The sequence below is a fragment of the Triticum urartu genome, chromosome 6A (assembly GCF_056163025.1).
Source record: "Triticum urartu cultivar PI428250 chromosome 6A, HENAU_Tu73, whole genome shotgun sequence".
In the NCBI taxonomy this organism is placed as follows: Eukaryota; Viridiplantae; Streptophyta; class Magnoliopsida; order Poales; family Poaceae; genus Triticum; species Triticum urartu.
This window is the reverse complement of record NC_141878.1, coordinates 97,690,028-97,702,020: the sequence shown is the minus strand read 5'-3', so window position 1 is coordinate 97,702,020 and position 11,993 is coordinate 97,690,028. Positions and strand designations below refer to the sequence as shown.

At 43.4% G+C, this 11,993-nt stretch overlaps 1 protein-coding gene across 1 annotated transcript; it reads right to left on the bottom strand.

Moving 5' to 3' along the window:
* Positions 1–254: 254 nt before the first annotated feature.
* On the bottom strand, positions 255–11,172 carry LOC125514394 (uncharacterized). The gene is made up of 9 exons (XM_048679706.2): positions 10,658–11,172; positions 10,384–10,566; positions 4,223–10,306; positions 2,674–3,487; positions 1,861–2,546; positions 1,617–1,746; positions 1,456–1,537; positions 1,267–1,381; positions 255–794 (listed from the first exon to the last, which is right to left on the bottom strand). The coding sequence occupies exons 1-8, from the start codon at positions 10,763–10,765 to the stop codon at positions 1,282–1,284; spliced, it is 8,187 nt and encodes a 2,728-aa protein (XP_048535663.2). The 5' UTR covers positions 10,766–11,172; the 3' UTR covers positions 255–794; positions 1,267–1,281.
* Between the last annotated feature and the right edge of the window lie 821 nt (positions 11,173–11,993).

Below are 11,993 nucleotides of genomic sequence, written 5' to 3'. Positions count from 1 at the left end.
TATACATGAGGTTTGTTCCATAGCCTGAACGCACGAGACTGCTTGTAATGTCCTCTTAGCGGCTTCAGAGGCCCGAATTGTTCCGCCTCCTTCCTGTTCTGGTTGCTTTTACTTCACATTTTATCTTAGTTTGATCCAAAGAAAATCCAATGGCGTTGGCTGTTCATTCACAGCAAGACACAGCACATCAGCTCCGGCGATTATGCCAGAGGAGCCGAGTCCGGAGCTCCACATAGCAATCTCAATGGCGGCAATGAAATGAAACCAATTACTGTGTTGCAATTGCACATGCATGTATACAGTAAACATTTATAAGAATACAAGGGGTCAACTTTTAAGAGGGGGAAACGCTGTTGCCATCCCAATACCCTAGCTTTCAAAAAACTACCAGTACATGTCAACCATTCTTCTGTAAACCTGTGTTGTATAGTGTAGATGCTACCATGTAAGATGCCCTCAATCTTTCTAAAAGCAAAGAATAGAGCAAACAAAAAATGAGACTATGTACAGGGGATCTTTGCTGCTGCTGCTGCTTTCTCCAGTTCTCTTTCATCGGTACCGTCGGTGCAGGTGTCTTGGGTTGGACCCAGCTGAGGCAGGACCAATTCCAGCGGAAGAAAGGGGAAGATTCACAACAAAAATGATACACAGATGACCGTTTGGTTCAGGTATTCATTCAGTAACAAACTTCAAAAAGAATCGACAGCATTTGACTAGATTGCTTGTGTTGCATAGCTTGTCATAGACATGGCACTGTACAGTAAGTAGCTCACCAAGGAGATCCATCACTACAGCTGCAGAATACCAAATCATTAAATATAGTTAGATGACTGGGGAAAAACACAGGTCCCAACAGTGCCAGCACGTTTTTATGATTGTTATTATCATTTGATTTCATTCAATTTAGCTCAACTAAACCATCCACCACACATTCTCCCTGCCACGTACACCCTCCGTTCCAAAATAGATGGCTCAACTTTATACTTTAGTTAGTACAAAGTTGAGTCATCTATTTTGGAACGGAGGGAGTAATACATAAGATGAACACAACTCAATTATATTTCTGTGTCGTGGGACATCCAAGGTATTTTTCAGTGAAAGGCGATAATGAAGGAAATCTCTCGCAATGATGAACATAATACATGTTTCACTATACGCACCACGTTTAGCCAAGGTCCACACAAAGCAAGGCGGCAAGGCTATAACAGTTCAAACATGAAAGGCCAAATGCTTAAGTGAAGCTTACTAAAACGGTTGCTCACTCACCTTTAAATATAACCTTCAAATAAAACTCACAAGCAATGCATGCAATGCTATCCAGTATATCAAGACACCAAGTCTCAAGGTTGGTTGTCTCATGAGCAATCTATCACCAGATGCCCTGATAAAATCAAAGATAAAAATTAACAAGGGAACACCTTCAATCAACTCAATAAGAACTGAAATTGCACTTACCACATCCCATCGATTCTGTCTGATATAGGTCGAGTGAACTTCGGAACAATGCGCGACATCGTCAGTGACTTGAAACCATGCGCTGCAATAACAAATGGAGAATCAGCCAGGGAACAAAATTAACACCATAAAGCTAAAGTTAGCATGCAAGATTTTGTCACCTTTATCATCATCTTCATCATCTAATGGTTTGTCCTTGTGCATCTCTACATCGATAGCAACCTGGTCGTTGTTGACTTTTCGTGCCCCTCGAATCTGAGTGACAACTGCAGCTGGGCTTACTTTGTCATTCTGCATTCAAATTGAAATAGGCAAGTGACTATGAATAAACAAAACCTAAAAAGCAATGTGATATGTTATATACAGTTTGTGTTAATTGCATATAAAAACATGAAGTTCTCATACCATTTGCTCAATCTCCGACGTGCCAGGCAAGTTTATAGATCTAGGTTGGCCCATCGTCCTGTCTCGACGAAGCATCCCTATCTGAGAATCCTTTTGGCTCAAAGAAGCTTCTAGAGCCTCTGATTTACGCGACAACTCTTCCATTTTGGTCCTCTCGACCTGTAGTGAAGAATCTTTGCTTTGCACAGCAACCCTCAAATCATCTGATTCAGATATCAGCGACACTATTTTTTTGTCCAACATGTCCATATATACTGGAACCTGAGTGTAATCATGGTCATCTGCACTCTCACAATGCACACCAAACTGCATCAGCGCAGTTTCTAACCACTTAACAAAATCATTTATCTGCGATGAGTACTGCTTGTTGCTATCTTCAGTGGTTAGTAGTTCATTAGTACTCCTTGTGACTTCTTGGCGCAGAAACGAGATCTCCGAATCTCTCTCTTGCAATTGTGACTGAAGGCTTTCCACTTCTACAAGAAGACTTTCAGACAAGCTATGCAACTCGTCAAACTTGTCGACAGTGGTTGCAAGTTTAGTCAGAGCTTTTGTCCTAGAATCTTCAAGGCTCTTCAAAGAAAATTCTTTTTCTTGCAGCATCTGCTCCAAGTCATTGCTTTTGTTCTCCAAGACTTCAAGCTCCTTTTCTTCTTCGTCAAGTGCTTGCATCAAACCTTCAATCTCTGTACAATACACCGCAACATATAACAAATGCAGGAATACAATCATTTATTTCTTTGAATCAGAAAAATAGAAATCAAACAGAAGCAACCAAAGAAATTTCAGTCAAAGAAAGTTCTATCAGCTCACCTTGGTCTTTTCTGCTCAGTTCATCAGTCAACTCCTTTATTCTTCCATGCTGCTCACTTGCCACTGTCTCCAAATCTTTAAGCTCACTTGCTTGGGTCTCTAAAGCTTTCTTCTGATTAAGCAACATCTCAACATGTTCCTCCAAATTGTGTACTTGCATTCTTGCATCTTCAAGCTCAACAGAAAGCTGTTTCGCATAAGATTCAGCTTCCCTTATCTGAGATGCAAGCTCCGAACTGATTGTGCTAATTTGCACATCTTTTCCCTGAAGCTCCTGCTGCAACTCAAGAACAGTAGCCTTTAGTTCCTTTGTGTTCCCTTCATTGCTATACTGAGTAGTCTTTACGGCTGCACCTAACCGCTCGACGACCGATTTTATATGATCATATGAAAATAAATGGTTCTGCCCAACAGAATAGCTCCCAATACCAGAACCCATACCAGTCATTCCTTCAATCTCAGAAACTGAACTAGAACATGCTTCGTAAAGCAAACTCATATTTCTACGCAATGATGAACTCTCCTCTTCCTTCTCTTTGATCTCTGATTGTAGTTCAAGAATGTTCTCTCTCAATGATTCCAACTCGTTATTTTGGGAAGTGAATCTGTTCTGCAAGTTGGACATAACTTCAGCTAACTCTGTTGCTTTCTGGTCAATTGAAAAACCATGCTCGTCAATATTCCTTTTGAGATCATTGCAATCCTTTACACAATCAGATACAGCATGGCATGCAATAGCAAGATGATGTAACATCTGAGTTCCATCAGTATCATTCACTGTGAATTCCAGCGGAGCATTTGGAATATGAGTATTCTGCAAAGGCCAAATTGAAATCAATTAGAAAGCAGTGAATAGAGATCTGAAAGAATACAACTCCCAAAATCTCATATGGCACATTAGCACCAACAATTTATTGTTTCAGTGTATGGAATATCATGGTCATCTGAGATTCGTTTTATATGGAAATATCCTATCCAAATTAACCCATTGATCTTTTTTATAGTGAACAAGAATAAAGGAGACGATCATAAAGAAATGTGACATGGTGGAAGCTTAGTACAAGCCTCATTTCCAACTAGTATTTAATTAGGAAATTTCACTGAGTAAAATTATGTATGAGTTGTCTAATTAGGAAGTAAATACTATGATCAACTAGTATTTACATTTCTGCGGTGAGTGCAACAAGAGAAATTAGTTTACTTGCACAACATCAGTCCAATCTTTTCTAAACTACTCCCTCTGGTCCTTTTTAGTTCGTATATAAGATTTGTTTGAAGTCAAACCACGTAAACTTTGACCAAGTTTATAGAAAAAAGTACCAACATTCAGAATGTGAAATCAACAACATTAGATGCGTCATGACTTTAGTTTTCAAATGGTATAAATTTAGCATTGTAGATGTTAATATTGTTTCATATAAATATGGTCAAACTTTACGAAGTTTGACTTCAGACAATTCTTATATGCAGAGTAAAAAGGACCGGAGGGAGTACTATGCAAAGTGCTGAAGCAACAAAACACACCGACACATTGGTAGCCTAAATTTACCTTGCTGCTTATGCTACTGGTCAACATCCCATTAGAAGTCATAGGTATGTCCACCATATTTGTGCCATCCATCCATTTACCAGAAGATTTCATGAAGCTCTCCATATAGCTGATAAGGTCCACATCTTTGCTGAATGCGCTGGCAAGGCGATGTGAAAGGTTAAAGCAGACCTCTCTTAGTTGACCACTGGTAGAGTTCAACTCCTTCAAATGATCTATTTGCTTCCTTGCTGCCTGTGCCTGCATATAGGTAATATGTTCAAGGTGGCGAACAGCATCCGCTCTTGCAGACTCTATAACATTCTTCTGTTCAGAGGATTCAGAAAGTGCGGCTTCTTCCTTGACTAATTCCTCCTGCAGGTTATCGGCCCTCTCCTGAGCTTCATTTAACTCAGTTAGAAGCAGCTCTGTTGCTCGTTTCAATTTCTTCACTTCATTTTGTGATGAAGCCACTGTTGCCTGTTGGTCAAGGTAAACCTGTGCAATTTTTCCAACCTTGGTGATTGGATCTGTATCAAATTCTCGAGCGATGTCCACTGTATTCAAAGCATTTAACAATCTACTCAAGTATTCCGTTGTATCATGCAAGTTCTTCTCATTCTCAGTTAATCGGCCCATCAATAGTGTTTTCTCAGATTCAAGTGATTCTATGTGTTGTTCCCTTTCATTTTTAAGTTTTTCTATCACAGCATTCATCTCTTCTATAGTTTGCTTCAAACTATCTTTTTGTTGCACCAGGCCTTTCCCTTTTCTGACAGCGATATTCAGTTTCTCTCTCAGTGAAGTGCACTTTTGCTCCTCCTGATTTAGCTTCTCTTGCAGATCATCCCGCTGCTTACCCGCTAATTCTAGTTCAAGCACAAGCGACTGATACTTTTGAGTCTGCTCAGCACCACCTTCTTGCAGCCGGTTTATTTGAGCATGTGCCATCTCCACTTCCAGTAATAGTGATTGTGTCTTCTCCACAGCTTCATCACGCTGTTGCTCGGCTAAGGCCAAACTACTGCGAGCATGCTCAAACTCATCACTCTGATTTAGCTTTTCTTGCAGATTATCCCGCTGCTTACTCACTAATTCCAGTTCAAGCACAAGCGACTGGTATTTTTGAGTCTGCTCAGAACCATCTTCCTGCAATTGGTTTATTTGAGCATGTAGCATCTCCACCTCCAGCATTAGTAATCGTGCCTTCTCAGCTGCTTCATCACGCTGCTGCTCGACTAAGGCCAGACTCTTGCGAGCATGCTCCAACTCATTACTCAAAGTATTCAGTACACTCGCTTTGTCATCTCTACCAGTCTCTGATGTAGAAGCATCGTTAGACAGCTTGGTTTCATCTAAATGAATTTCCTTCTCGGCAGCATTGCTTAGAGTCGACTCTGACAAAAGAGTTTCATAATGGTCTAAAACTTTCCTCAACAGTTCACCCAAGCACAGTACAGCACCACCACCAGATGGAATTTCAGCATTACTACCATCCTGCAGCACATTTCGCACCAAATCGAGTAGTTTGTGTACCTCTATTTCCATATCATGATAGTGCTTGCTCTCCTTTGCCTTTTCAGCTAACTTCTCCTGTAGTTCAGCTAGATCTTTTCGCAAGTTATCTCTGACAAACTCATCTTGAACTGCTTTCTCAGAGAGTCCAAGGAACTCAAATCTCAGTTTATCCAGGCTCTCTGAGAAGAAGTCCTTTTCGGCCTTTATAGCAACGACCTCTGCACTGAGCTCAGAAATCCTTTTGTGTGATTCTTCTAGATCAGTAATTAGCATCTCAGAGGAATCCTCAAGGTGCTCAATCTTCGAATGTAACGTGTCTCTTTCATGCTCGACCTCCAATAATCTGTTTCCCAGCCAAGTTATCCTATCTTCTGGTTCTAACATTCTGAACTGCGGGGGAATGCTAACCTGACCAAGGACCTCTTCCCATTTCTGTACAATACTGTTCCTCTCCACTAGAGACTGTTCCAACATGTTGTTCTGCTCAGCCAGTTCATAGAATCTCCTATGCAACTCGTCATATTTGTTCTTTATTTCATCTGACCCTGGATTTGATATTGAGATTTGTTCATCACTTATGCTATCCATGGCCACACCAGACTCAGAGTGCCCATCCATAGATGATCTCTTATCACCATCAGGCAAGGTAAAAGAAGCACCAACAGCCATCTTCGACAACAGTTCTATTTTCTCAACAATGTCTCTAGAATGAAAACGCTCAGGCATATCTAGATCTTCTAAGACTTCTTCAATTCTCTGAAGAACAGAGTCTTTCAGAATAAATGAATCCCTTAAAGCAGTAGCTGAATTCCGTATGTATGAGAGTTCTGACTCCAAAGCTTCAATTCGATCTGCCTCTGTATAGGATTTGAGCTTGTCTTCCAACTCTTTCACTAATGCATCCTTTGATTCCAGTTCCTGTGAGAGCTTCTCAAGCTCACCAGACTTCTCTGCAAGAGACTGCTTAAGGCCATCACGTTGCACTATCAAGGCTTTGCCTTTGGCAACAGCAATACCGAGTTTTTCCTTAAAAGAAGAAAGTTTCTGTTCTGACTGTTCAAGTTCAGAAGACCTTTCCTGAAGCTCAGTACGTGAAGTTTCAAGAGCTTCATCAAGCTTTTTCAAGCCATCCCTGAGAACTGGAATTTCAGTCTCTAACTGAATGTTCAATTCACTGAGCTGGTCCATTTTGCTCTGCAAGTCACAAACCTGGGGTACAATTTCTTCTTTGATCAACGCAGGCAAGGGCAAGGACCACTTGTCAAATGAAATTTGGTCAAAAATATGGGCATTTTGCAAGCATATCTTTGCTAAGTGGATTTCTTCAACTGCATTTTCAAGTTTCTCATTGCATGAAGCTACACCCTCCTCAATACATGGCAGTAATGTGGTAGAAATATGGTGCTCCTTGCTGAACGTTTCAGCTTCACCACTATTAGACATCAAAGGAAGAACCATTGAGGTAGGATCTGCAGAGTGGTGAACCATTTTTTCTGCTATAGAGAGGCATCTACCATGCAGTTCATCCAACGCTTCACTTTTACTTTTAGAAACTAATTTAAGCTCCTCGTTCAGCAAGCACATGTCATCCATATTCTTCATTAAAGAACTGCATCTCAAGCTGATCTCTTCAACTTCTTCACATTTGCTCAACAATCTTGACTCCAGGTTAGCATTGTTTGATTGCAAAGAATGACGGTCATGCAATAGATTCTTCAACTGCTCGATGGCTCCTCCAAGATGACTAAACAGAGCTTCAATTGGCTCCTCAGCACTATCTCCTGCACTTGCTTCATCTGAATTTCCAAGCGAGTTGAGTAGAAACTCCTGCAAGGAATCATACATGTTCTTAACCATTCTAGATGCATGTTCATTCCTATCTTGAACATCAGAATGTGCTTTCTTGATCTCCGAAAGAGAAGTACTGAGCTTAGCATTATCGCTTTGAGCAGACTCTAATTTGTCCTGAAGACTTTGGATTGATTTAGCAGAGAGATCCACAGAGTCCAAAATACTAAAGCTGAGACCTTCGCTTGCACCCAAATCATTAGGGTACATAGTACCAACCAAAAAGCTGAGCTTGTTGGTAACTTCACTGAGCAAACCTGATAGAGATGCCCTTTCCTTCTCAAGAATTGAAATCCTTTCTGTTATATCATTATGCAAAAGTTCTGCCTGATTAGTGAGCTTCCCAGCATGATCATCTGCATCTTGTTGTACGTTAGCAAGCTGAATGTGCAGTTGATCAATTGTGTTCTTGTAGTTGCTTAGCTTCTCAGAGAGCTCATCCATTCTGGCCTCAAAAACTGCTGTGCGCTGTCTTTCTGCTTCATGCTGCACTTGAGACTTACTTGAAAGCTCTATTCTGTCACACAGTCCGACAACATACTTTTCAGCCTTTGCAAGATCTGAAGTCATCGACTTGAATTTTCCAACGAGGCAGCATAACATCCCCTGAGTTAACTTTTTTAATTCATCATGTTCCCCTTCAGACATTCCAGTTTCTTCCTGGTTTCCTTTTACCTCAAAGGATTGGATGAGTTTTGACACGAGAACACGTCCACCAGACCTAGAGGACATCCGCTCCACTAATTTTTTAAGTTCATGCAATTCACCTTTAGCAACCTCTAGATGTCCCTTCAGTGACTGCAAAGCAGTACAGTTACTTGAATCTTTCTCGTCAAATGGAGGATGAGAATGCTGATTGTTACCCTCACAAACAAACTCAGGACTTGTAATTGTTCTTTCAGCATTTTCAACAGTGATTTCCGATGAGGCCAGGCTATGTTCATGTTTTTGACACACAACTGTCTCGGCTTGGTCTAGCACCACATTGCACTTAGCATCCAGCTCTTTAATTACAGATTGGTAAATATCGGAACTGTTAGTTGCACGTAGGCTTTCCTCGATTAGTTGGTCTTTCAGTTGTTCCATGTGTGTCTCCATATCTCTGACATGCAACTCAAGCTGTTTATGTTTGGCGTATGAAAGATGCAATTCATCATTTAGTTCAGACAGACCTGACGAAAGCCTCTCGTTCTCAGTATGTAGGAATACATTATCCTCCTTCAGTTTCTTGTTTGCTTCCGATTCAACAGCAAACTTTGCAGATAACTCAACATTATCTTTTTGCGACGTTTCCAATAAAGCCCTGCAATTTGTTAATTCAGTCCACGTGTGCTCCACGTTCTCCTTGAAGGAACACAGCTCAGCCTCCAAACTTTCGCACCTGCTACTGCCAGCATTCATTACCTCTTTCACAGAAGCTAAGCTATGTTCAAGCTCAGATAGCTGTGACAGAAGCTTCTCGTTTTCACCAGACAGATGTTCTTGCTGCTCCTGAACCTCCTTTCTGGTTTTTTCCTCGAGAGCAAGGTTTTCTGTTAGCTCTATGTTCTCCTTTTGTAGAGCTTCCAGCAATGATTGGCATCCAGCTAATTCACTCAAGATTTGTTGTGCATTCTCCTTGGAGGACCGCAACTCAATCTCCAGCTGTTCACATTTGCTGTTGCTAGCATCAATTTCCTGTTTCTGAGAAGCCACGATTAGTTCAAGTTCTCCCTTAACAGTATCCAGGTTCGTGAGCTCATGTCTACATTGCTGAATCTCTTCATGGGCTGCTACTTTGCTCTCTTTGGATTCTTTCAGCTGTACCTGGAGTTTGAGAATTTCATCAGAAGACAGTGTAACATCTGAATTTAGGTGTGTGCCTTCATCTAGCTGCAACTGGAGCAAATCCCTCGACAGAGTCGTCACATACAGATGCCCCTCAATACATTCATCGAGGGGATATGGCATGAAGCCTTGAGATACAGCACCACCACATAAAGCTGAATCAACCTTTTCAACAGATAAATCCAATTCATGTGTAGTGACAGCTTCATCTATTGCATTTGTGTTACTTGTACCTGCATCTTCTTGAACAGCTTCTTTGCCTACTCCATTAGCTTCGTCATCAGTGTCTCCTCGTCCAGGAATTTCTTGTGAAGCTGCAAGATCCATTGCTGCTTCATGCCCAACCTCCATGCCTATATCACCAGAAACTGTGGGTTCAACATCTTGTATATTGCCATCTGATGACCTCCCCGAAACGCCCACCTCCATTTCTTGAGTTCCGTCTTCACCCATACTAGCATTATCAGTCCCAAGGTCTAGAGAAGGAATTGGCACCTCCATGGCTTCTTTGGAATCAGAACTACTTGTCCTCTCAACAGGATCTATCTGCACCTCCTGGTGTCCCCCTACTTGGTTACTACCGTCATTGGCTATGTCACCTTGAGAAGAAACCTGGGGTATAATGCTCTCCTCTGAAATGGGCAATTTCTCGCCATCCACCTCCCCAGGCTGAGCTCCTATAAGATCACCACCAACATCTGAACTGGTAACCTGAACTGCTGAATCGTCACCATCTCCTTGCCCAGGACTTCCATGATCCGAATTCCCCTGCTCACTGATACTGATATTCTGCACACTACGGTCATCAGCGTCCTCCAGCACAGGCACAACATCCGCATTGTCCACAACGCTTGGTTCCTCAGTAGCAGGCCCCTGGCCGTTGCATTGCTCCTCCTGCGGCATGGTTGCTTCCTGCATTGCAGATGAGCGTTACACAGAGCAATGACTCGCTCAAACCCACGCACCACACTCAGAAACACGAGCTTCACCTCAAATGGCGTGCTATGGCTGCTGCCACTCTCCCCCGCTAGGAACTTCAACCCAACAGGGGACTTCGGCTCCGGCGGGGCCTCCTCCCCATTGGCACCTGCTTTCGACGCCCCCTCGTCAGCGTCCGCTTCTGCCTTCTTCCCGGGACCCTTTTTCTCCTTCTTCTTCCTGAACTGCTGCAGCTGCGCGCGGACCACGCCAAACACTCGATCATCAGAAAATGGGGGGAAATTCCTCAAAATCGCAAAAGGAAAAAAAGGCGGGACCCGGTACCTTCTTGCGCCCGGCAGCGAGGAGATCGGTGCGGCTATTGTCCCCGCCCCCGCCCCCGCGGCCTCCCCCTCCGCCGCCACGGCCGCGGCCGCGGCCCTTCTGATCCATGCGGAGATCTCCCGTGGAGCTGTCACGCGAGGCGGGGAGGCATCAACTCAACCAAACCCTAGACCCAGCGCGGCCGACCCGAATCGAGCCGCCTCGCGCCCGCGCTCCACGCGGGAACACCCAGGCCCCGGCCCTCGGACGGCGGGCTCGGCGACCTCCGCGTCAGCAAGCGCCGTCGAGCGGGCCGCGGGGCGCTCGAGAGGGGCAGGGAGATCTGGGGAGGGGCTGGAGGGAACCCCGGGGATTCCTCCAGGTCCGGTAATGGCGAGGGAATCGTGGAGTTTGGATTCGGGGATTCGGGGGGAGGAAGGAGGAGGAAGGGAATGAATTCACGCGAAATCGTTTTGGGAGATTTCGTCGTGCTTCTTACGTTAAACGTGGTTTGGGCCCCGCGGGTAGGTGTGCTGGCGGTGGGGAGGTGTCGGTTTTGTTGGAGAGAGGGTGTACGAGAAAGAAAGAAGACGACCTTTTTCCCTTTCTTTTCCATTTTTTCAGTTTCTTTGACAATTTTTATTGTTGTTTTCTGAAAGTCATTCTTCACCCTTATCCCTGATGCTTGTGTGATTGGAGATCGTCCGATCAGCCTGCTTCACGGTTTCCCTAGGTTTAGGTTGTGTGTTAAACCGTTTGGTATTCGCTTGACCCGGCATATGAGAGAGCTTGTGCTCGTTAATCAATCGGCTTTCATCAGCAGTCGCAATGTACACGACTTTTTTTGTTTTGATATGCTAGGTGGTCATAAAGTTGCATCGAAGAAAGGAGAAAGGTGTGCTTCTGAAACTCAATATCTTACAAGTGTTCGATTTCCTGAGCTTTTCTGTTTGAAGTTCTTCGTGCCAAGGGGTTCTCGGCAAGGTGGAGATGTTGGGTCGTTGCTCTGTTATCTTCTGTCAACTCCCGTGTGGTGGTCAATGGCAATGCACATGTTAAATTCGCTCATGTTTGCGGTCTGTGCCTCTTTCCTTAACTTCTTTTCGTTCTATCAATGGATGTTTTGACGTATTTAATAATCAAAGTCGGAGATTTCTGGGTTCTCTGTCACATATCAGGTTGCTCTCCTCTCCAGCGACTATCTATTTTCGTTGATGATGTAGTTCTGTTTATCAAACTGGCTGCTCAGGATCTTTGCTTCGTCAAGGAGGCTCTTTGCATCTTTGGACGGCAGATAAATTTCTCCAAATCCATGGCTATTCTAACCCGAGGCGAGGAACATGATAGTGCTCGGGTT

Coding starts and splice junctions, on each gene's coding strand:
- LOC125514394 (XM_048679706.2), bottom strand. CDS start 10,765: ATGGATCAGAAGGGCCGCGGCCGCGGCCGTGGCGGCGGAGGGGGAGGC. Junction 2,547..2,673: donor ACTGAGCAGAAAAGACCAAG/GTGAGCTGATAG, acceptor TGTATTGTACAG/AGATTGAAGGTTTGATGCAA. Junction 1,382..1,455: donor GACAGAATCGATGGGATGTG/GTAAGTGCAATT, acceptor TGATTTTATCAG/GGCATCTGGTGATAGATTGC.